The 21,796-nt window shown below is 43.9% G+C and overlaps 1 protein-coding gene across 2 annotated transcripts in view; it reads left to right on the top strand.

Annotated features, from left to right (window-relative positions):
- The window catches only part of KCNB1 (potassium voltage-gated channel subfamily B member 1), a 131,372-nt gene extending 110,873 nt beyond the window's left edge, over positions 1-20,499 (top strand). For both annotated transcript variants that reach the window (XM_049816611.1, XM_049816612.1), the window contains exon 3: positions 14,567-20,499. In XM_049816611.1, the coding sequence (XP_049672568.1) occupies positions 14,567-16,588 (2,022 nt within the window). In that variant the 3' untranslated portion in view covers positions 16,589-20,499. The remainder of the gene's footprint in view (positions 1-14,566) is intronic.
- Positions 20,500-21,796: the final 1,297 nt, after the last annotated feature.

Genomic DNA, 21,796 nt, shown 5'->3' with positions numbered 1-21,796 from the left:
TAGGGTTTCAGGCAGAATGTCCCATTTTTGTCTGGTTTGGCATCCAACTTGCCCAAAGCCAGAATTTAAATGGGAAGTTGTCAAGCCTCCCTTCGCAGGGCTGGTGGCAAGATCAGGGCAGTGGGGCACGGCTGGGCAGGCAGCAACCACCCCACCGGGGTAGCAACTGCAGGACCTAGTGTTTGCATCCTTTTTGGTGAGAAAAAGACTTCATGCCTCCACCCTGTATTGTATTTTGGCAAATAGCATGGAAGGAAAGCCCCTTGGTGAAACAGTGCCCCACTGAAGCAAGGGATTTCTGCCGCTGACCTCAGCTGTGTCAGGAGCAGGATCCTGTAACTGCATCTCTGCTCCAGCCACATCTCTGTACATGGAGATAAATGGATGATGAGTGGGGACTCGCCACATGAACACTGCAAAACACACGGAAGCTGCCTGCGTTATAGAAGGTGTGAAACAAAGCTACTTTTTCATAATTTTCATGTTTCCATTATATTTTCATTTAAAATTTTAATTATTTTTATCAAGACTTTTCCTTTTGACCTCTTTAACCCTGAACTATTGTTATTTTTTGCCTTAAATTGAATATTCAGTAAGTGAAGAGTTTCAAAAGCTTCACAGAAGAAGTTCATAAATGAGAACGATTCTGAAGAAGTCAGCCCTTCCTCAAAACACCATCTCACACAGGCTGTCCCTGGCTGTGTCCCACGGGTGAACAGCCTCTCTCCTTGCTTTAGTTCCTGCTCAGAGTTTTTCCTGAGCTGGCACTTGTAATCTCTGATCCTAAACTGGGGAGGTTGATGTTTAAGTCCAGCTGTCCACAGAGCGCGTATCTTACCTCCGTCTTCCACGGAGCCGCGGATACAGTCAGCCCAAGCCTGGCTTGTCTGGGGCTCCTGTTAACAGCTTCTGGCTGGGAGCCTGTGCTGGCACATTCACAGCAGCACAGGATGAGACCGTCCAGAACAGAGCATTATTCCTTCTGCAAAGGTACAAAGCCTTAGAGGAAATGAGTTAACACACTGACAGACCCAAGCCACACATCTTCAGTCAAGCTTAGCCGCGATAGCAGCAGCTCCATGTCCGGCTTATTCACCCCAGAAATAAGAAGAGGCTGTGCCCATCTCCCTGCCTGCCCAGAGAAAGTGTCTGCTCCTTGCCCTGCTGCTCTATGCTCTAACTAACTATTTCCTAAACAAGTCCACCGACTACTCAATAATCTGATAAAGATGTTTCTGCCCAAAAGATAGTAGAAATCTCACATCAAAGATTTGAATCTCATGAGACCTTGCTAGCAAAACTCTGCAGAGAACGAGCTAATTCTCTGGAATATTGCAGGAAGCAATATATAAGGTGTTAAATTAAGAAAATAATTGTTTTCTGTAAGGCATTTTTACCACTGCACCTTCTTCTCCATGGTTACCCAGCTGGGCAGGATGAAGTAGAACAGCACAGTTCAGAAGCTCAGGATTCACCACTTCATTTTTTTCCCTTGTGCTTTCAGTGGCCACTCACTGAAGGTTACAGGTTGAGAACTTCCAAACCAGGTGGAAACCCTTCAGGAACAGGCTGTAGTTTTCAGGCAAATTATACAACTGCATCTCGCAACCCATGAATTCGTCCACAGCAAAAGTTGGGACCAGAGCACAATTGCTGCTGGTTTACAGAACTGAAGCAAGTTTTTGGTGTGTGCAGGGATGCCGGGGTGCTGCCACAGCCCCCCAGCTCTGCAGTAAGCAGGAACGCCCCCAGGCACTGATCCCAGTGCCTGGATCTTTAAACCTGGCTGGGAATGGTTTTATTCCAGCTTATTTCTACTTACCACTGAAATAATCAAATCTGTTGCCATTGGATTTTTTTTTTTAAAGTGTGTGTCTGAAACGGATCAAAGGGGCTTTTCATGTGCTGGGGTGAGCAAAGGAAGCTCTCAAGGTCAAACCCAAGATGGCCTAATGACTCTGGTACTCGGATCTGACCTCCAGTAGCAGCAATGAGCCAGGAGAAGATGAGCAGTTCAGGAACAAGAAAATGAAGCTTTTGAAGCCAATAATACCCTCTGGCAGTGAGCAATCAATTGACAGAGAAATGCGAGAGAGAGAAAAAAAAAAAAAGACAGACCATTCAGCCAGGCTGCAGGAAGGCCAGCACCATAAAGCAGGACCGTCTCATAAAGAGAGCGGCACCTTTTTTCCTTCCTCTGTCTTTCCCAGGGGACAGTGGCCATGGGAACAGACACGCTTTGTGCCCTCTGAAGGGGATGCAGGAGAGATCAGATTGACCCTACCTGCAGCAGGTTAATTGGGACACACAGCTCCAGTATTACTACCCTTAGGATGCTTTTTCCTCTCTAAGAAATAAAGGAAAACAATGAGCCAGTATCAGCTCCTCTGATGAGCCTGGCCATTCAGGACTGCCTTGGGAATTGCCAGCTCACTCCACATAACACACAGAGAGCCCTCAGCTTCCAGGGACTCTCATTCACATCTGTGCCAGATGTCAACCATTGAAAGGTTATTCCTAGATCCCTTGGTAATTCCTGTAAACTTATTTCCCTGGCACGCTGAGGGGTTTTTTTTCCCCTTTAGTATTTTGCCTTCTTTAAACAACTCCCAATTTAGACTGGATTCGTTTTTCCCACTCAGCAGTGGGTCTCTACCTGTGTTGGGCTTCCTCTGTCTCTCATTTCCAAAGGTACTGAGCAACTTCTCACCAGACCGGGTCCAGCAGCTCACATCAGGCAGGAGATGATTGTCACAAGTGTAGTCAGTGAGGGATGCTGTATACTGCATGCGTTAAAAAGCTGTATTTTAATATCTAGAGAGGAGCCGGGATCTTTTGCAAATCTTGCTCTGTTGGGGATTTTGGGTGCTTTGTGCTGCACTCATGATGAGGACAAATGGCAGCACAGAAATAGGTGTCCATTTCTGCAGACCTGTGGAGCACCGAGAGACCCCGGGATCGCCTCTTCCAGCAGAGAGGCTGTGGGGTAAATCCCCCAGTTCAGCAATCAGCATTTTGCAGTTGCATGAGCAATTTGCATGCCTTGTTCAGGACCCCGTTAATATCTGGGCTTTCCTGTGGGCAAGCAAGCGTACATGGAAAGGGTTAAGCACTGCCCTCGGGAAGGTGGATCTTGCCAGTTTGTCTTGATGGAAGAGCAGAGAGCTGAAGGTCTGCCAGAGCTCGTTAGCAATAATGCAACCTGATCAGAGACAGAGCTTTATCCAGTGGCTAAAGGAACCCGCGGGGTGGCTTTCATCTGACCTTGCACTGGATTGCACGGCCTGTCCCCGGGGCACGGCCTCTGCAGACCCGCTCTCTCTTTCTGAAGAAAGTTATTGCAGGTGGAAGGCACAGAAACCGCTGCTGCAAGGACCGTGGCACTCGGGAGTTAGATGTGTCCCAGCCCATGTGTGTTTAGAGGGAGAGGTTATTTTCTGCTGGCCAAGCAGAGCCTTAATCGAAACGTCCGAACAATGCCAGAGCTGCTTCCCTGCGGTGAGTTGGGAGCCACAGCAGGATGAGTCAGGCAGAGCCACGCTCCGAGAGGAAAACATTGGGCACAGACGAGGGCCGTTCAGCTGAACTGCAATGAAATTTCAGAACAGACACACAAAAAAGAAGTGACCTGGCCCCAGTCCACACACGCGGTATGTGTTTTGCAAACCCCAAAGCTGTCGTGCTCACAATCTGCTCGATGTGCAAGATAACGGATAACGGGACCACATGCCTGATGATAGAAAATCCTGAGTTTCCCAGGACATCAAAACCGTGTGTTTCCCTGGAATGACAAGTTCTATCTTTGGCAAACAAAACTCAGGCTCTTTAATATGCTTCTCCCCCAACATGTCATGTTAGCGTGTCTTTGTTTAGCAAACAGTTACTAGGAGGCCCCAGTAGGATAAAAAAAAGTGATACTGGGTATTATTATTCATGGATGGAGGTGGGGAGGAGACAGAAAAACAGTGCTAATGTAGCCAACAAGTTCAAGTAAGGTTCAACTTTGCTATTCCAAAATCTGCTGCTATGATAATGAGACAGTCAAATCAGCTCAAATTAAGAGCTCAGGAAGGCTCAGCCTTTCAAAGAAGTACATTCGTGACAAGATTAATTTCTGCCAGCCAGTATATAGCGCGGTATCATCCTATATTAACACAGAAACCCCAAATTAAAAAAAAAGGCAACTGAAAAATGTGCTAAAACCCAGTAAAGTGTATCATTTCCCTTAATCTTCAGAGCTGGTCTTTGCTATTGTGCATGTGGATTAAAATATGATGTACCACTATTCAGCTACCATTTACAGGAAACCTTGCCCCCTCCACTCCTCTTCTCTCTCTTCAATAAACATTCACTAAAAGGCAGCAGACCTGCATTTTCCAAACAGTTTCAGGTGACTTTTATTAAGGTAAAGGACAAAACCCCAGTAAAACAACCGGTAAAAAAACCAAACCATCCCAAGAAACAGTAGAAAAACCAGCTCTGCTCCCTATCAAAATGGTCAGAGTGGCTTTATTTTTCTCACACCCCCCACCCCCCACCCCTTTTTTTTTTTCCTTTTCTTTTTTTTCTTCTTTCTGTCCGGCTCAGGTTTTCTGCAGTCCCCTGAGCATTGCAAAAGGCATGGTAAAGAAAAAAATAAGTTCTTGTTGTAAATGTACTTTTCAGGTACCACGGTAGCATAAATGAGTGTCTGCTGCTTATGACCACCCCGGGAGGATGATAGTAGTGGAGTGATCTCAGAGGTCTGTGTCGAGGAGAGGATGAGGGAAGGAAGGGACTGAAATGTGTGATGTGTGTGTGTCTCATTGCTGGCCCGCCTGTGCAGTGTCTGTTGGGAGCATACTGGGGTGCAGTAACGTAGGAATGACTATCGTAAGATATTTCAATGCTATCAGAAAGCCAAGGGCTATCTGGAGTAGGTGTTTATTTCTTGTGGCTTGCAAAGGCTTACTGTTGTGTCAATGTCTAGCAGTCAGTAAGCACGGGAGTGAGTGTTCCCAGATTGCCTGCTGACACTTCAGAGAGTTTGAGCTTTTTCTGAGCTCAATAGAGTTAAAAAAAAAAAAAACCCAAAACCAACAACAAAACCCTAACAAAGAACCAAGTACACATCTCCATGCTTCCATTTCATCCTCTATATTTATAGATAGAATGCATCAAAACTGTCTTACTAAGATGAGATCAAATTCTCTTGTTGAAATGCTGTTGTATAGCTGCCTTTTCTTTTGTGTTCAAACAAATTTGCTATCCACTGTCTCTACTTACCACTTGCTATGGCCTCATACTCATATGAATGATTAATTGCCAAGGATTAGCTTCTAGCTGCTTTTGCACACAGTTTGTATATAGTTGTTGCTATTTATTAAATATGTGATATCTAATCCAGTGTTTAGTGCTTACAAAGGGAAGAACCATCTGTGTTTGAGATTAAAACACTTCATTCACATTGTGCCAAAGCCCTCACTAAGGGCTCCGTGCTCTGCTGTAGTTAAAGAAAAGCCTTGGGAACCCAGGCTTGGGAAGGGTGGGCTTATGTGTGGACGTGTCCCTGCATCAAAGCCCTTCTGTCTGATACAAGGTCTGCCTGCTGAACACAAAGGTAACTGTAGGCGTAATGGAGAGCAGAGAAGCTGATCAGGAAAACAGGAGGTTTTAGCAGAATAAAGGACTAAGAATTAGGAAGGTGCTGAGAGCTTGGAGGGATCCTGCAGAGATGTTTCCCACCACCTGTGGGCATCACATGTCTCTTTTGCAAAAAGAGGGGTGCTAACATTCAATTTCTTTGTAGGCTTCTTGCAAGGAATAAGCAATTAACAGCTGTAATCCCCTGTGTGAGCCCAAGGCTTTCTCATCAGTGCAAGATATGCCACCAAACTCCTCTTGCATCAGGCTGTATGGGCAAACTCTGGGGCTGTGCAGCCCAGGCAAAGGCTGCACCCATGGTACAGGAGGACTTGTCTCCCTAAAGGAGTACATGTCCCCCAGTTTGTGAGGCATAAAAGTGCCTCAGCATAAATTTTGTGACCTTGTTCCAAGTGTGAATGGAAAAAAAAACCGCTGAAACCCACCGGAGAAACCTTCTGTGACCTGCAGAAGGAGCCCAAGAGCAGCAGTCCCAATAAGTTAAGTCAGCCCTTAGGAACAGCCTCCTGAAATGCTCAGTCACGCAGGTGACAGGGCCATGCTAGCATCAAACATATTGAACAGGTAGAGAATACTGCCACTGCCTTTCTATCTATAAGGATTTACTGTTCCTGCAGGCTTCCCTGCCTCTTCATAATGTCATTAGTGTGGCTGATGCTGGTAACCAGATTTGCCGCTTCTTCTAACGTATTTCTGGAAAAAATATTAAACAGGTCACCGTTTTTGCAGACAAAACATCACTTGAGCACTGTTCTAATTTCCTTGCTATGTGGCAACCCAGTATGGTATCAATGACTAGGTAAATCTCCCTGCAGCAAAACTAATTATACCTTTTGGTGAGAAAGGGGCAGTGGAACTGGTTTAATCTTCAAAAAAATTCCACACTATAATATGCAGGACTAATGTGCCTCAGATTTGAAAAGAATTAATATCAATTATTCTCATGCATATTCATGACTAGTTTAGCAATCAAGCTAATAGTTTTTGCTTAATTACATTTCAGTGATTTCATGCTATCTTGGCACATTCCTGATTGAATTTAACCATTAAAAAAATACCTTCCACAACTACTCCAGCAAACACCAACACTTTAAGCTTAGCATCCCCTGTAAATAGTGTCTGAGGCTGAGTAGGCTGCTTGGGACAGTGGGAGTTGATCACGAGCATTTTCTCTCCCTGGTGCAGGGTAAAATCACAAAGGCATTTGGAAGAGCAGTTCCCAGGCGTTTACCAGTGCTGAGGGTTAAGGCACTCATTTTCTTTTTTTTATTTTTCATTTTTCTGAATCCAAACCATTGCCTACTTGAATGCAAGATAGCTAGCAGGGATGGGAGATGTACCTGAAAGGGAAGCACCAAGCTGGAGGGAAGCTTTTGTCTGGGTAGGTGGTCTGGAGCCTGGCCCCGATAACAGCTAATGACTTGCTGTGGTGCAGAAGGTTGAAAAGCAGGCGGCATATTGGGGAGAGCAGGCGCTGGCATGGCTGGAGCCTTCCTTGGGAGCATGTATCACTTTCTGACACGCGGGGCCTGAGCAGAGCGGGCTGCCATGGCTTGAGGATGGCAGTAAGGTTTGTCTGCATGGACGTGCAGGGAGGACATGCAAACAGTTTGGGTCTGTCTGTGCTGATGGGGCTGGATATCTTGCAGTAGTGCTGCTCGCTGGGGTTGCAGTCTTCCTGGGCAGAAGGCAAGGCCAGGAGAAAAATGGGAAACTTGAGCTTCCATGTGCCATGCGTTTGTTTTCTTTTTTGATTTTCCCCATGCTAGCAGCAGCAGAAATAGGACAGATGCTCCCCTCTCATCCTCTCTTGAGCACTATCACTGCACTGATGTCTAAAGGCATTGTATGCCTTTGAAGTTTGCCTTTTCAGTATTTTCATTCATTTATCATTTTCTTCTCCAACGCTCCATTTGCATCTAGGCTTTGCTCAGAAGGAAGACTGACACCATTTATCATTTAATGGGGCTTGATAGCTCTCTGACAACTAAACATTTTCTTAACAGCATTAAGGAATTTACAGGCAGCCATGCCTGAAGGCTACTTTTCTGCCCACTTCAGCTTAGTCAGCAGCAGTTGTAGCTGCAGCTTTCTGGGTGCCTGTAGGCAAACGAAGCATTGACATATAATCAGCAGAAGTATTGTATCCCCTTTTAAATCAAATAGACTTTCTCAACAGATAAAAATATTACAGCTATAACTGAAATCAAATAATTAACCGTTATTCAGTCTGGGCTTTTCCAGGCAATGTCAAAATGAAGATCTCGTATATTTCTAAAGCAAAATATAAACAGTTTTATCTTGATTTTGTTTTTATGGATTTCATACTATGCAGTAACGCTTACAGAAGAGCATAGGAGTTTACATTCTCACAGACTGAGGATTCAGTCGCTGGGGGCACCGGAGGGATGTAAGTGAACTGGTGTGTGCAGGGTCCTCCCTCTCCAGAGCACAGATCTCCTGGTGCAAAGGTGTCTCAAGGACCCCCTTGGGGCAGGATGCAGAAGTGGCATGTAAAGTGCCAGACCAGGGAAAACTCTTAAGCATGAGTTTATGTTCCACAGGAATCAGTGGGACTTAAGGATTTTGGAGATTCAAGGTCTTACATTGCCCCTTAACATCCTTCCACATGAAAATGCGGATTAAAAGTTCTCTATATTTCACACGCAACCCTATCCCCAGGTTTGGCCTCAGCTTCTTGTCATGATCCAAGAAGCAAGGGTTACCTTTTGTTATGTCCACAGCATTTTCTAGAAAAAACATCCTGCAAGCCCAATGGTCAGAATCATGACATCAGAAGTGACCATGTTCTGTGAATTCTTTCACTTAATGAATAAATAGGCTTTTTTCTAGTGAAGAGATGTTTCCTAAAACAAGTCCCTGTCAATAAATACCATAGACATGTATAGCTGCCATGAGCAGGAGACGTTATTCCCGTGCAGAACGAAGCGGGGAGGAGATTAAGGAACTCTCCATCTGTTTCTGCACTGTGCAGCACGTGGGATATCGCTCAAAATACAGTGTGCTCTCTGCTTCTCAAAGCCTGGGGAGAGAGAGCTTGGCATAGGCATGGCAGGATGGAGCTGGACAGTCTGTATAACAAAGTATATTGTTTGTTTGGGGAAGTAGGGGGGCCTGCAGGAAATATCCCTTAGTACATGGTGCATATGAATGAAACCTGGTCCTGATGCCAAGTTTATTCTTCAGGCCTTGATGAAGCTAAAAAAGTGCATTAGACAAAACCATTATTGAACTTCTTGATTACATAACAATTTCCTCACCGTATTTCCAAGAATATTGAATCTATATTCAAACACCCTCCTATTCTCTCCCACACACCACCCCTTCTCCTTGCTATATCAGCTTCATTACTGAGCATGAAGACAGAAAAAGTATAGGGCATGTTGCCATGAGCAGATAGATCTCAGATGCTTGCACTGAGATTTTAGAGCCATCTATGGGATTTGGACAGCCAATTGTCATTAATTTTAAGGGTCTTGAAAGTCTCCGGTCTTATGCCTTGACCTTAGTTAGGGTCTTTAGCAGTGCAAAGAACAGATAATCAAGCAATAAATATCACCAAACCTAAATGTCGGGTTAGTCCCTGCTGCCTAAGAGTTACCCCGCTCTGTCCTGTCTGGGGGGTGGCGTGCATAGTTTTGCTGCCCACAAACTGCTGCTACCACAAGCTCAAGAGAGAGATGGGAAATTTCTGAACAGACTGGCCCCTTCCTCCCAGGGATGAGCACAGACCTTGCCAACATGAAGGATGAATCCCTGGGGCCGCTCTCGCCCAGCAAGCAGGGTCAGGCCCAGCACAGGTGGATATCTCCTGAAAAGTGCGTGGTAGAGGTTGTCTGCCTAGTTTTGGGGGGCACTTTGGAGGAGGTGGGGATTACTGGCTTGCAAGCATGGCACATCCATCCTGCCTCAGAAAGCAGCAGTTGCACACAAACTAGCTACACTTACTCACATAATCAGCTTGCTTGTCTTATTTGCATGTGTAATAACCAACATGTATGTACAATCATGCTAATCACTTTGAGGCAACTGCTTTAAATTAATTCAAAACCTTGCCCTGCCTGTCCTTGGGTTATTTAGCTTTCACAAAAGAACCATAGCAGCAATCCAGAGATTCACTCAATAAAAATCTTTGTGAAACAGTCAGTTTAGTGGAGAAGGAGTTTTTTCTGGAATCCTGCCCATACATACTGAGACTTGCACTACAAGCCAGTGCTGTTGTTAGGAGCCCATCCAATACCCTCTGCAAGTCACTTAGAAAAGTACCTGACAGGGAACTTCACAATTTATGGTGTGTTGCTACAGGTGAAATGTAAGAGTAAATACAGAAGCGAAGAGGAAGGGAACTTCACAGCTTCTCTCATGCAGTCAGTTGACAGAAGTGGTCTGAAAGTTGTGCAGGGAAAAAGTAGTCTTAAATCCTGTCAGCTTTATGAGCAGCTTAAGGAGTGTCTATGATGCTCTGTTGTGGATACCTGCCCAGTAAAACCTGGCCTGTCAGGGCTTCTGTCATTTGCTCCAATGGAGCCAAATGTGAGGACGGTGGAGAACAGCCTTCGTGGATGTGGCACCAGAAGTACATGGATTCACTCACCTGCCTCTGCCACTGATGTGGTCTTTCCTCAGGCCAGTCATTTCAGCCTTTTGTGCCTCCAAATCTTTTTCCTATGCCTCCAAATTTTAGGCTGCAAGCTTTTTGATTGTTTTAGCTATGTGTTTTATAGGATCTACTGCAGACATGGGGCATGCAAGTCAGAAGCTCTAGATGTGCCTGCAGTGATACTGGAGGTGCCTTCCCCAGCCCCCGTAGCAAGTCAACATACTGCAGATAAGCCAGGAGCAAGGCCTAGGAGGGGGGTACAGCTACTCCATAAGTAGGAATATGCACATTTGAGCAGCACTTACAAAATCTAACAGACCCCCAACGCTTAACTTTCCTGTCCCTGTTCCTTCTGCAAGTCCAAGCTTGTGATCTAGGGACCTTTCTGTGCTTAAGCCTGTTCAACATCAGCTCCTTGATTGCCAGTCCAAAAGTTTTCACCAGCACAAGGCCATGTTGCATGTTTTTTAAGGAATCACGAAAACTAGTGCTACATGAGGAGGCCCTCTCCCCGTGCTTGCTTCCATTTCAAGCAGCAGTTAGCAGCCGATGCAGCAGCGAGGTTTTGAGTCAGTGCTTTGGAGCAGGGACAACGGGCACTTTTTTCCAGTGACCGCTCACCTAAGCAGCTAGAGCTACATACACTGCAGAGGGATCGTTCCTGCTCAAGTCCAAGTTCGTCCCATTGGCTTTTCTTGTTAAAGAGAAGTGAACCTGGAAGGGGAAAGGAAGGAGGAAAGGCCAGGAATTGAATAAAAAAGCTGCTGCCACACAGACCGTCTCTAGAGGTGTTCTTGGTGGTATAAAGGTCTTTCCTTTAGCTTTCTGTCTCTCATTACTGACAGTGGAAAATACGAAAGCTGCCAAGTTAGAGGTTCAGTATGGCCAAGATAGGAAACCTTATTAGACAGACAGACAATGATTTCTACAGTCTGCCATTCCATACTGTAAATACATTAGGATAGAGCCCTGTGCCAGTGAATGCAGTGCTAATGCCTGACAGCAGCAGCTGGATCCAGTTTTCCATGGACAACTGCTCCTTGGATGTTTTTTGTTGGATGGTAGATGCTACCAGGACGAGGTATGCTTTAGAGAAGGATCCTCTAAACCTCACTGGAGATATTTCATCTCCCAATTTTTTGTACTTTCCAACTGAAAAGTGCTTTCAATACCTAAGGACATTCCACTCACATTTTGAAGTTTTTCTTAGCCTGACAAGATTCCCAAAGATGTATGATTGCGGTAGATCAATAAGGGGAAAAATCTGTATCTTAGGAGCACAGGTGACATCTTGCTGCAACTTGCGGGAGAAATGATAAATGTCTCTCTCTGTTTATTGCTTAGCTCCATGGCTAAATCTGCTAAACCAAAAACAAATTTTACCTTCAGATCTCCTAGTTCTCAAATTTATGTTCATCTGGCATTGCCTTGATCTTCAGAGCAGGAAGGTATATCAAAGGAAACGGAAGGTTTGACACCAATTACTGCTGCTGGATGCCATCCACTGAATAAAGACGGAGTGTTAATATTTACACTGAAAGTGAAGGAGATAAAACACACTATGCACATCTAAGTCTACAAATAAGGCCTTCTGTGTATAGTGGGCAGAGATAAAACCAAGCAAAAAAATTGAAATTACCATTGAAAACATCCCAAACACCTTCAGAAATGTTGAGTTGTAAAAAAAAGAAATGACAGCAAAAACACTAAAAGAGCCTTCTAGGAAAGCAAATCAGGCTCCCTGCTTCTCGGGAGTATTACCTGGTCTTCATGAGATGGTCTTTTGAAACAAACAACCATGCAGAAGTAGTTAACATCTAAATTTCTCCCTGCTTCACCATGAGACACTTGACTTACATTTTATTCTCTCGAGTTCAAGCACTTTTCCCTGCATTCCTCTCTGCTTCTCCTCATCCCATGGTTCTTCCTACTTTTTTGCACACCCCCAAGTCTTTCCCACAGCTTTTTTGGCTCATTGACCCGAGAAGTCTCTCAACAAGGCAAACCCCACTTTGCACAAGTTGTTGTGGTGTTGTTCGTATTTCAGCAGCAAATTTATGGAAGGGGAAGATAGTGAGGCGGAGACAAAAGTTTCATTAGCACTGCAAGGGTGTACAGCACAGCACAGCTAACAACAAACATTCTTTTAGGCAACCTGTTTAAAAAGGAAAAGGAATCTTCCCAGCATTTTTCCTGGCAACAATTTAGTAACTGAAAGTGAGGCTATTCTAAAATTCCTGGTGCTAGAGCATTGCACAGGAGGCTATTTACACCATTCACTTCTTCCATTTAATCCAATTTAGACAATGAAACCAGAGCGTTTAATGAAGCTTATCTTTGTTTCTAGTCCAATCTTATTCTTCAGATTAAATTAGTAGGTCTGCAGTGTCATGTACAAATCAAAGTTATATAGTACATTTTAGTGAGTTAAAGGGTAAATGATTTTATTACATTGATTTAGAAGGGATTTTCTTAACAGCAAGTGGATTTTAAAACACTTGTTGAAATCAAAATTTCAGAATTGAAACTCTTCCCTCAAATTTGGATTTTTTGAAGGTATATGGGCTTTTCTCCTAAAGCCATAGCTTAAGCTTGCTATATGAATTTAATTCAAGTGAAGTTTCCAGCCTTTGGATACCATTTCTGCCTTTCAGCTTTGGAGAAGAGGTGAGGCTCTTCTTGAGAAGACCACAGTATTTCTGAACCGTATTGGACCTGCATGTTTCTCCTACAGCAGTAAGGCTTGTTCCACTGTAGTGACTGTCCATTCAGGAACAAATGTTCAGAAGTCTTATATTTCCTGACATTTAGGATGTCTGTGCTGGGCTCAGCTGAAGAGAAATCCTGCAAGAATTTCTTTCATCGGTGCCCCAGGTGGTAACTGTGGATATTCTGGTATTGTGAGGCTGGCTGAGAAAGGTCCCCGTGAGGAAATCTAAAATCTAGTTATATGGGCAAGGAAGGAGAGTGTCAGATTTGCAGAGTGTCAGATTCATGATGCAGAACTTGTCATACATTTTACAATTCATTGCTTAATATTGTGTATCTAGTCATCATGCACATACGTTGCAATTGAATTCATGCTCCTCTTCTATCAAGCAGGAGAAAAGTGAGCATAAGGGACTAGCTTACACTTAAATGAATACATAAAACGTTAGTCACATATACGTGTGTTTCAAAATCATTACTGTATTTTGGCAGTAACCTACGAAACTAGATATAATCCCACCCAATTAACAAACCAGAGAAAGAACTCACCAGTAGAAAAAACTGCTCCTCAAACTGCCTGGCAGCTCTAAAACCTCCCTAAAATGACTTTGAAAGAAGAGGTAATTAGGGAAAACTGGAGAGTATAGCATTAATGTCTATATAAAACAGGTATGGAAGGACAATCTGCCTACACTACCTGAAAGCTGCAAATATGCTAATCTAGCACTTCATGCTTTCTAGCTCTGCATAGGGTCAGTGGCCCAGGGTCTGAGCAGGTTTATGTCTGCTCACTGCAGACCCTTCTCCTCTCATTGCACTCTTTAGCCCAAGAGCTGGTTTCTGAGAATGGATGAGCTCTCCAGTGGCTGGACCTGCCCTTCCTTGACTGTCTCAGTGTTGTGCAGTTTGGTTTGCCAGAATGAGTTTGCTCTTTCCCCTCGTTGTGATGAGGAGCTAGGATGGCCAGTCGGTTGCATGCAGCGTAGCTCAGAGCTCAAAATGTTTTAGAAAGCTTGGTAAAGTTTTCATGTATTTCACAACCATCAAGTTTCAAATTAGAGATGACTCATTAAAAAAGAGTATATTACTTGTATGCTTGTATGTAATAGAATTGTACACACATTTCTGTAATTAGCCATAGGCACCCAAAATTGCAGATGTAACCATGCACTGAATGGAGGACATCAATCGGATCTTGCATTCACAATTGCATTCCTTCTTGCTTAGATTTCAGAGCCTCTTGTCCAGATGGGCTTTGTTGGGCACCTGATTAGTAGTTAAACAGAAGCTCCTGCTGTGAACTGCTTCACAGCCCTCCTGGCATCCTAGCTGCTTGGTACATATTCCTTGACTACACAGGGATGAATGCACAGGAGTTGAAGTAGATGCTTTATCTTCTTTATGCATCTGACATAACTAAAGCAGCTTCCAAAATAAAATCACCTCAGGATGCATTGGTTATCCAACTTCTGTGTCCTAAGAGCAAAATTAGTCTTGAAATGGGTAAGCGGAAATACAGCTATGCATTAATGGCAGTGATAGATAGTGTAATATATTCTGAGATGAACTCACTGTTTTCTCTTTCCTTTCCAGATTTTGGCAATCATTTCCATCATGTTTATTGTACTCTCTACAATTGCCTTGTCCCTTAACACACTTCCTGAACTACAAGGCATGGATGAATTTGGGCAGACCACAGATAATCCCCAACTTGCCCATGTGGAAGCGGTGTGCATTGCATGGTTTACAATGGAATACCTCTTGCGGTTCCTATCCTCGCCTAAGAAATGGAAGTTTTTCAAAGGCCCGCTGAATGCTATCGATTTGCTAGCTATCTTACCGTACTATGTCACTATCTTCCTCACAGAATCCAACAAAAGTGTACTTCAGTTCCAAAATGTACGACGAGTGGTCCAAATATTTCGGATTATGAGGATACTCCGGATTCTAAAGCTCGCCCGGCACTCCACGGGTTTACAGTCCTTGGGGTTTACACTGAGGAGGAGTTACAATGAGCTTGGATTACTCATCTTGTTTTTGGCCATGGGCATTATGATCTTTTCCAGTTTAGTGTTTTTTGCAGAAAAGGATGAGGATGATACAAAATTCAAGAGCATACCGGCTTCTTTCTGGTGGGCAACAATCACCATGACAACAGTAGGCTACGGAGACATCTACCCCAAAACACTTTTAGGTAAAATAGTAGGAGGACTGTGCTGCATTGCTGGAGTGCTGGTGATTGCTCTTCCCATCCCAATTATTGTCAACAACTTCTCTGAGTTCTACAAAGAGCAGAAGAGGCAGGAGAAAGCCATTAAGCGCAGGGAAGCTCTTGAAAGAGCAAAAAGGAATGGCAGTATCGTTTCCATGAACATGAAGGATGCGTTTGCCCGTAGTATAGAACTCATGGACATTGTGGTTGAAAAGAACGGAGAAAGCATAGCCAAAAAGGATAAAGTTCAGGACAATCATTTATCTCCCAGCAAATGGAAATGGACCAAGAGAACGCTCTCTGAAACTAGCTCTAGTAAATCTTTTGAAACTAAGGAACAAGGATCTCCAGAGAAAGCCAGGTCATCGTCAAGTCCTCAGCACCTGAATGTCCAACAGCTAGAGGACATGTATAACAAAATGGCAAAGACTCAGTCCCAGCCAAACCTTAATACTAAAGAATCGAGTCAACCTGGAAAGCAAAAGGAAGAGCTCGAAATGGAAACCCTTCCCGGCCCTATGGTGCCCTTGCTGACGACTCGCGCTGATGGGATCATTGACATGAGGAGCATGTCCAGCATTGACAGCTTCATAAGTTGCGCGGCTGAATTCCCTGACTCCGGGAGGTTTTCCCACAGTCCGCTCGCTACCCTTCCCTGCAAAGGTGGCATTAATGTGATTCAGGAGCAGAGCAGGCCAGAGGGCAGCGGTGCCAGATTTGTGGAAATGAACCCAAGCTCCGAAGGCAGCCACCGTTCTGCTTTTTTCATAGAAAGTCCAAAAAGCTCCATAAAGGCCAGTAACCCTTTAAAACTAAGATCTCTGAAAGTCAACTTCATGGAAGAGGACACCAGCACATTCGTACCAGCATCAAATGTACTGAGAATATATTCAGACCCTCTCAAGAGCCGGGGAGCTGCCGCTGCTGCCACAGATACTTCCTTACTCTCTGACAGATCTCTCATGAGCCCAGAAACCTCGATCTACACAACCGCGAGTGCAAGAACACCCCCAAAGTCACCAGAGACGCAGACAGCCATAGCTTTCAACTTCCATGATGCTGGTATACACAAATATATAGATGCTGACACTGATGATGAAGGTCAGCTGCTCTATGATTCAAGTCCGCCCGGAAATGTGAGTCCCAAGTACAACGTTACAAACAGTGGCTATCTAAAGCAAAAGGACAATGTTTATAGAACAGAGAAGAACCATCTAGAAGCTGCTGCTTTACCCACCTCCCCTAAGCTGATAGGGCAAAATTGCATTTACTCTATGGAAGGTATCACTGGAAGAACCCAGGGCAATCAGGAGACTGTCAGACTAGAAAATCACATTTCCCCAGAAGTCCATGTATTACCAGGCAGCGGAGGACATGCTAACACACATGATCAAAGCATCTGAGACGGGCTCCAAAAGAACTTACTGAAAGTTTAAAGGAATGTCTTTACAGTCAACACAAAAAAAAAGAGCTTCTGCATGGCATGAACTTGGCTGAAACAAGCCACCTGTTTCTAAAAGTCTGGGGGAGGTCCAGTGTGGGTTTGTGAAAATGTCCTTCTCTGAAACAACTCTAAAGACGTTGCCCACATCAGTCAAAAATAAGGATTGCAAATCATGATCACACATTGATCTCCTTTCATGTTGTCCAGTGAAGCCAATGTGACCAAATATCCATCCATTCCCCTTGAACGCTAGAGCTCCTTTTGGAAGTATTAACATCTGATTTGCATTAGTTCCATAAAGGATGCCAAGGCAGCCAGATTTGAACTCTGGAATAAATTGCTGGGGTTGGTATAAAGCTATCAAAACCACAATGCTCACTGCTTCAGGGCAGCTGTTCCCCATCTACAGCTTTCTCTGATGGATATTATGTCTAAAGGTAACAGGGAACACTTGCATTATTGGAAAATCCAAGCGAAAAACCGTTTAAAACAAATAACAGTCTAGGGAAACCAATTATTAAAATGCTCTGTGTGTGTTTAACAATACGATATCCCGTAGGACCTGACGTTTTCTTTTGAAACATCAGCAGGGTGAGTTGCACCACTTGTATCTGATTCCAAACACCCCCTAGGACATAGTGAAACTTGCACTTGCCCTCTGCTAAAAATCGATACCTGCCCCAGGGCCAGCACGTGGCCCTCGGGGGATCCACGGCCCACGCCGGAGAGGCGCGAAGGAGCCATGCAGAAGCAGGACTCTCTGGAGGCATCGCAGCCAGACCCCCTTCCCGGTGCCGGGGAGCGTAGGGCTGGAAGGAGAGCTCGGCTCTCGCCCTACCCTTCCGCGGAAGGGAGATGCTCGCTGCCCTGCCCCGTGGGGACGGCCGGGCGCGGCGGTGGTGCCGACGCCGCGGCCGGCCCCTGCGGCCTGCGCCGGGGGTACCGGGACGGCTCCCCGGGCCTCGGCCTCCCGCCCGCCCGCTGACTCCAGGCGTCAGCCCAAGTCTCGCCCTTGGCGTAGGAGAGGAACCGGTCGGTCTGAAGCTTTTTGCGCCCGAGCGGCGCGGTGAAAGATATGCAAGCGTTACATAAATATGCAAAAAGAGGGATTCGTTAGCGACCCGCCCCGGGCCTGGCTGTGCTCTCTCTCGCGAGGAGGTCGGGCAGGAGCGGCTCCTGCAGAGCTGCGGCGCGAAGCAGCTGCGAGAGACAGGAGAATCAGGCCTGATGTTTTAATACCATCCAGTCATTTTTAAACGAAACCACAAAAAAAAAAAAAAAAAAAAAGAAAAAAAGAAGATCTGACCATTTTAAATGAATAGAACTAGCAGCCACCAGCCTAGGTTTTTAAAATATTATTGTTTCAATAAAGTTATGTCAAATCGTGTAGGAAATAATTTGTCTTTGGTTTTTAATCTCGGGGGGGGAAAAGCACTTTATGTTGACTTTTTGTTGTTGTTGTTGCGATGCTGGAGTAGGATAGCAGAGTGTAACAATCAAGCACTTTAACCAAGCACTATTTTAATTTGTGCCTCCTGTCGTGACCGTGATTTGTTACACGCCTGTAGCAAGTCACAACCTGTCCTGTGATAACTGTGATGGTAATCTTTTATGTTGTTCTCTGTTTCTACTGTAAAACTCAACTGTAAATAACTCTTGTCAATGAGCGTTTCCTGACCTATTTCTGAGTACCTGCCGGGGCATGTAACGATCCGCATGCAGCAGGTCCGGGGACGTGCTGAGACACGGGACGCGGGAGCGGAGGCGCACAGGCGGGAGGAAGACCCTGAGCCGCTCGAGTCCGCTGCGTTTTGTTCCTTCCTATTGTAAAAAAAAAAAAAAAAAAAAGCCGTTGGTTAGTCCTGAATGTAAATGTCTGTCCGTCCAAGCTGTACAGTACTTCTGTCTGTAATCCGTAATAGTGAATGCAGCATGTACGGACAAAAGCAATAAGCACATATATGTTTTAGGAGCTATTATGGGTTACGGTGATAGCTTTGTTAGGTCTCTCCTTGGCACAAAACTGTACATGCGTTGGAGTTAACTCTGCTCTGCTCAGCCGACCCCGTCCCCGGGCGGTGGGATGCAGCCCAAGGTACCCGCTCAGAAGTCACCCTTGCGTCCCAGCAAGGCAAGACCCTGGGGAAGGCGTGAGTAAGACCTGAGCCACCACCTCACGAATTAGCCCACCGGCAGCGAAAGAGACCTCGTGCCATGCGGAGTGACACGGGGCGGGTACTCAATATCAGTTCAAGGCACCTTTGTGTGCAAATGGTACTCTCCAGAACACTTAGGCAGGGCCAATTCCTGAGGTTCGTTAGCTTTTACTCGGCCTTCACTCAGCCAGAACCACCGTTCCTCTGAGTGGGCTCTTTGCCTGGTGAAGGACTTTAGGATTTGGCCATAGTAAATACAAGTGTACTTAGAGGAACCAATGTATTGCTGAGATACTAGTTAAGATTGAGTCATCACAAAAAAGTAAAGTGACTTTCCAGCAGATAAGCTTTAAATAGTGATTTATTCTGTGGCTTTCCGAGGCCACAGAGTGGCAACGAGAAATCTTAAAGAGAACAGTCTTAACATAATCTCTATGTTTCAGTAATCATTCATGTCTGCCATCAGCACAAATGTAAAAAGAAGAAAAATCAGGGAAAATTTTTTTGATAAAGTAAGTAATAGTGATTTCCAAGTTAAATATTTTTAGAGCTGATGCTTTCATGTGGAAAAAAAAGTCATATTTTACATATCACAAAAGTGAACGTACTTAAATATAGCCATATAGTGTAGTATTTACCACACTCTCATCCAAATTGATGTATTTGGTTTATAGATGGCACTGACAAAAATGTATAGATCAACAATTCTACCATTTTTTAACTGATAATCAACTGGTGCAACTCTCCTTGTAACCAAAGGCCCTCTGTCTGCCTTGTGTGATCACTCACGACACACACCTTCTATCATCTATTTAGTCCTACCTTTAAAGTAGCATTTTATTGAGTCACTTTTGAAAGCCAAATTCAAAAGTATCATTAAAAATCTACCTTTTAAGTCTGAATAGCCAAAGTCCTATAGATTTCTTATAGAAAGCAAATAATTTAAAATTAAGCATATAATATGCTTGAAGAGCATTTCTTTCTTATTTGTGTATGAAGATGTAGCTCTCATTCTGTGCCCAGTTAAAAAGGAAGTATGTTTAATTTATTTTAATGAAATAAAGTCTGAATATGAACTATGTATCTATATATGTGTGTGTGTGCATAATACACATATATATATAATGTAAGCACTGGGAAATCTACTCTAACATAAAGCTATGGTAGACTAAATCTGTACTCATTACAAAAGGAAAGGCAGTGCTTTGAAAACATAACGCTCACCAAATCCTATAGACACTAGAAAGACAATTTCATTTTATAGTTTTATTTGATACATGTTTCCCAAAGTACCTAACCATTGGGGAAAATATGCCATTTGTCCTGCATTGAGCTAAAGCGTCCAGTTTAATCACTGATATTTGGCATTCAGGTCTGCGAATTTACTGTGTATCATGTATCAAGCAAGCTGACAGAGTTTCACCTGCTGCTGCAGAAGACATCATATCTGAAAGGACTATGTGCGTGTGATGTCTGCGCTTGCTTGTATCTTATGCCATTGACATCATTTTTAATACATATATATAAATATATATATATATAAAATATATATATATGCGGAATGAATGGGTGCAGTTTTCTTAACCAGGAGGCAAAGATCCTTTGAGTTTTAGCCCTGAACAGAGGAAAACAGCAGTCACATTGCAGTAGATTTCTCAGTGCCTTTTCTTAGAAACTTCACCTAAGCACACTTATGGAAAAAAAAAAAAAAAACCCCGAAACAAAACTGTTTGAAATCCACATTTTTCTGAAAGGTTTGAGAGTCAATAAAGGTAGAAGAAGAAAAAAAAAAAAAAAAAGAGGAAAAGAAAACCCGTGGAACGCACATTCCCTTCCTGAACATGCTGTGTGTCAAATGCCGGGGAATATCTGTCTGTGCTAGTCACGCAGAAACACATCCGAGGCGGTCGGTTTCTTTGGCAACTATGGCTGTGATAAACTGTAGCCTTTTCTTCCCTTGCAGCTAATAAGATACACATTTCTAAGGAAAACCGTATTCTCTTCTGTAAAATTGTAATGTATTGTTAATATTTGTACCTATTGTATATTTATGTCTTGACAGAATTATGACTGGTACAGTTTATAGTAAATAACAAGGGTATTTAAAACTCATTGCAAAGACAAGGTTTCTAAAGCCAAGTTCTCTCTCTATTGGTCAGCTCCACATAACATGATCTCCAATAGTTTTTAACACCTCATTTTGAAGCAAATAGTAGAATTACTGAATAAAGTAGCCAAGCGATGGAGACTGTGTGGCACTGACGCCCTCCTGTGCAGCTCAGTCAGGAGCGAGATGGGGAGGTGGGCTTCCCCGGCGACTCCAAATTAGCTCCAACTTCTTCATGTTTGGTCAGTCACTTCTGCTTATGGTAATCAGACTGAACAAGTGTTACCTTAGGTTGCTTTAGGATCACCCACTTGGGGAGAATATGGCTTTAAATAGTTCTTGAATAAAGTACAGATGTTCTAGTTACCTCTGTACCTCCTGTTTGCCATTGTGTTGGCTTTATAAGTATCTGATGTATGGAAAAGTCATGTGACTTTCATGCATTCCAGAGTAGTCTATTTTTCTGTTCAGATTAAAAAAAATTATATATATATATAAAAATATAAATATATATCTGTATTTTTAGCAAATTTATAATAGGGCAATCAAGTCAGATTTCTTCTTTTTGTATTACAGAATAATATATTAGATGCTTTCTTGGTGTTCATTTACATAGCTGATCCCCTAACCTTTTTGTTGTCGTTATTTTCTTTTGTTCTGAAAAACACCTGCAACATCACTCCTGAAGTGTGTCTGCGAAAGGTCACTGAGTCTGTCTGATGTTGTCATGTTTTCGTATTTTCCTGTTTGTGGTACTTAAAAATAACCAGGGACTGGCTATGGAAACTAAGATGATCCTTCTGAGAAACACAGCGTGGGCCAGACTCTGCCCTCAGTTATGGCAGTGTAAATGTCAGCAAATGCCACTGGCTTCAGTGTTAGCCACAGCCTGGGCTTCAGTGTT

Source organism: Accipiter gentilis, chromosome 14, assembly GCF_929443795.1.
Source record: "Accipiter gentilis chromosome 14, bAccGen1.1, whole genome shotgun sequence".
NCBI classification, from domain to species: Eukaryota; Metazoa; Chordata; class Aves; order Accipitriformes; family Accipitridae; genus Astur; species Astur gentilis.
The sequence above is the reverse complement of the archived record's forward strand: the minus strand, read 5'-3'. Positions and strand labels throughout refer to the sequence as shown.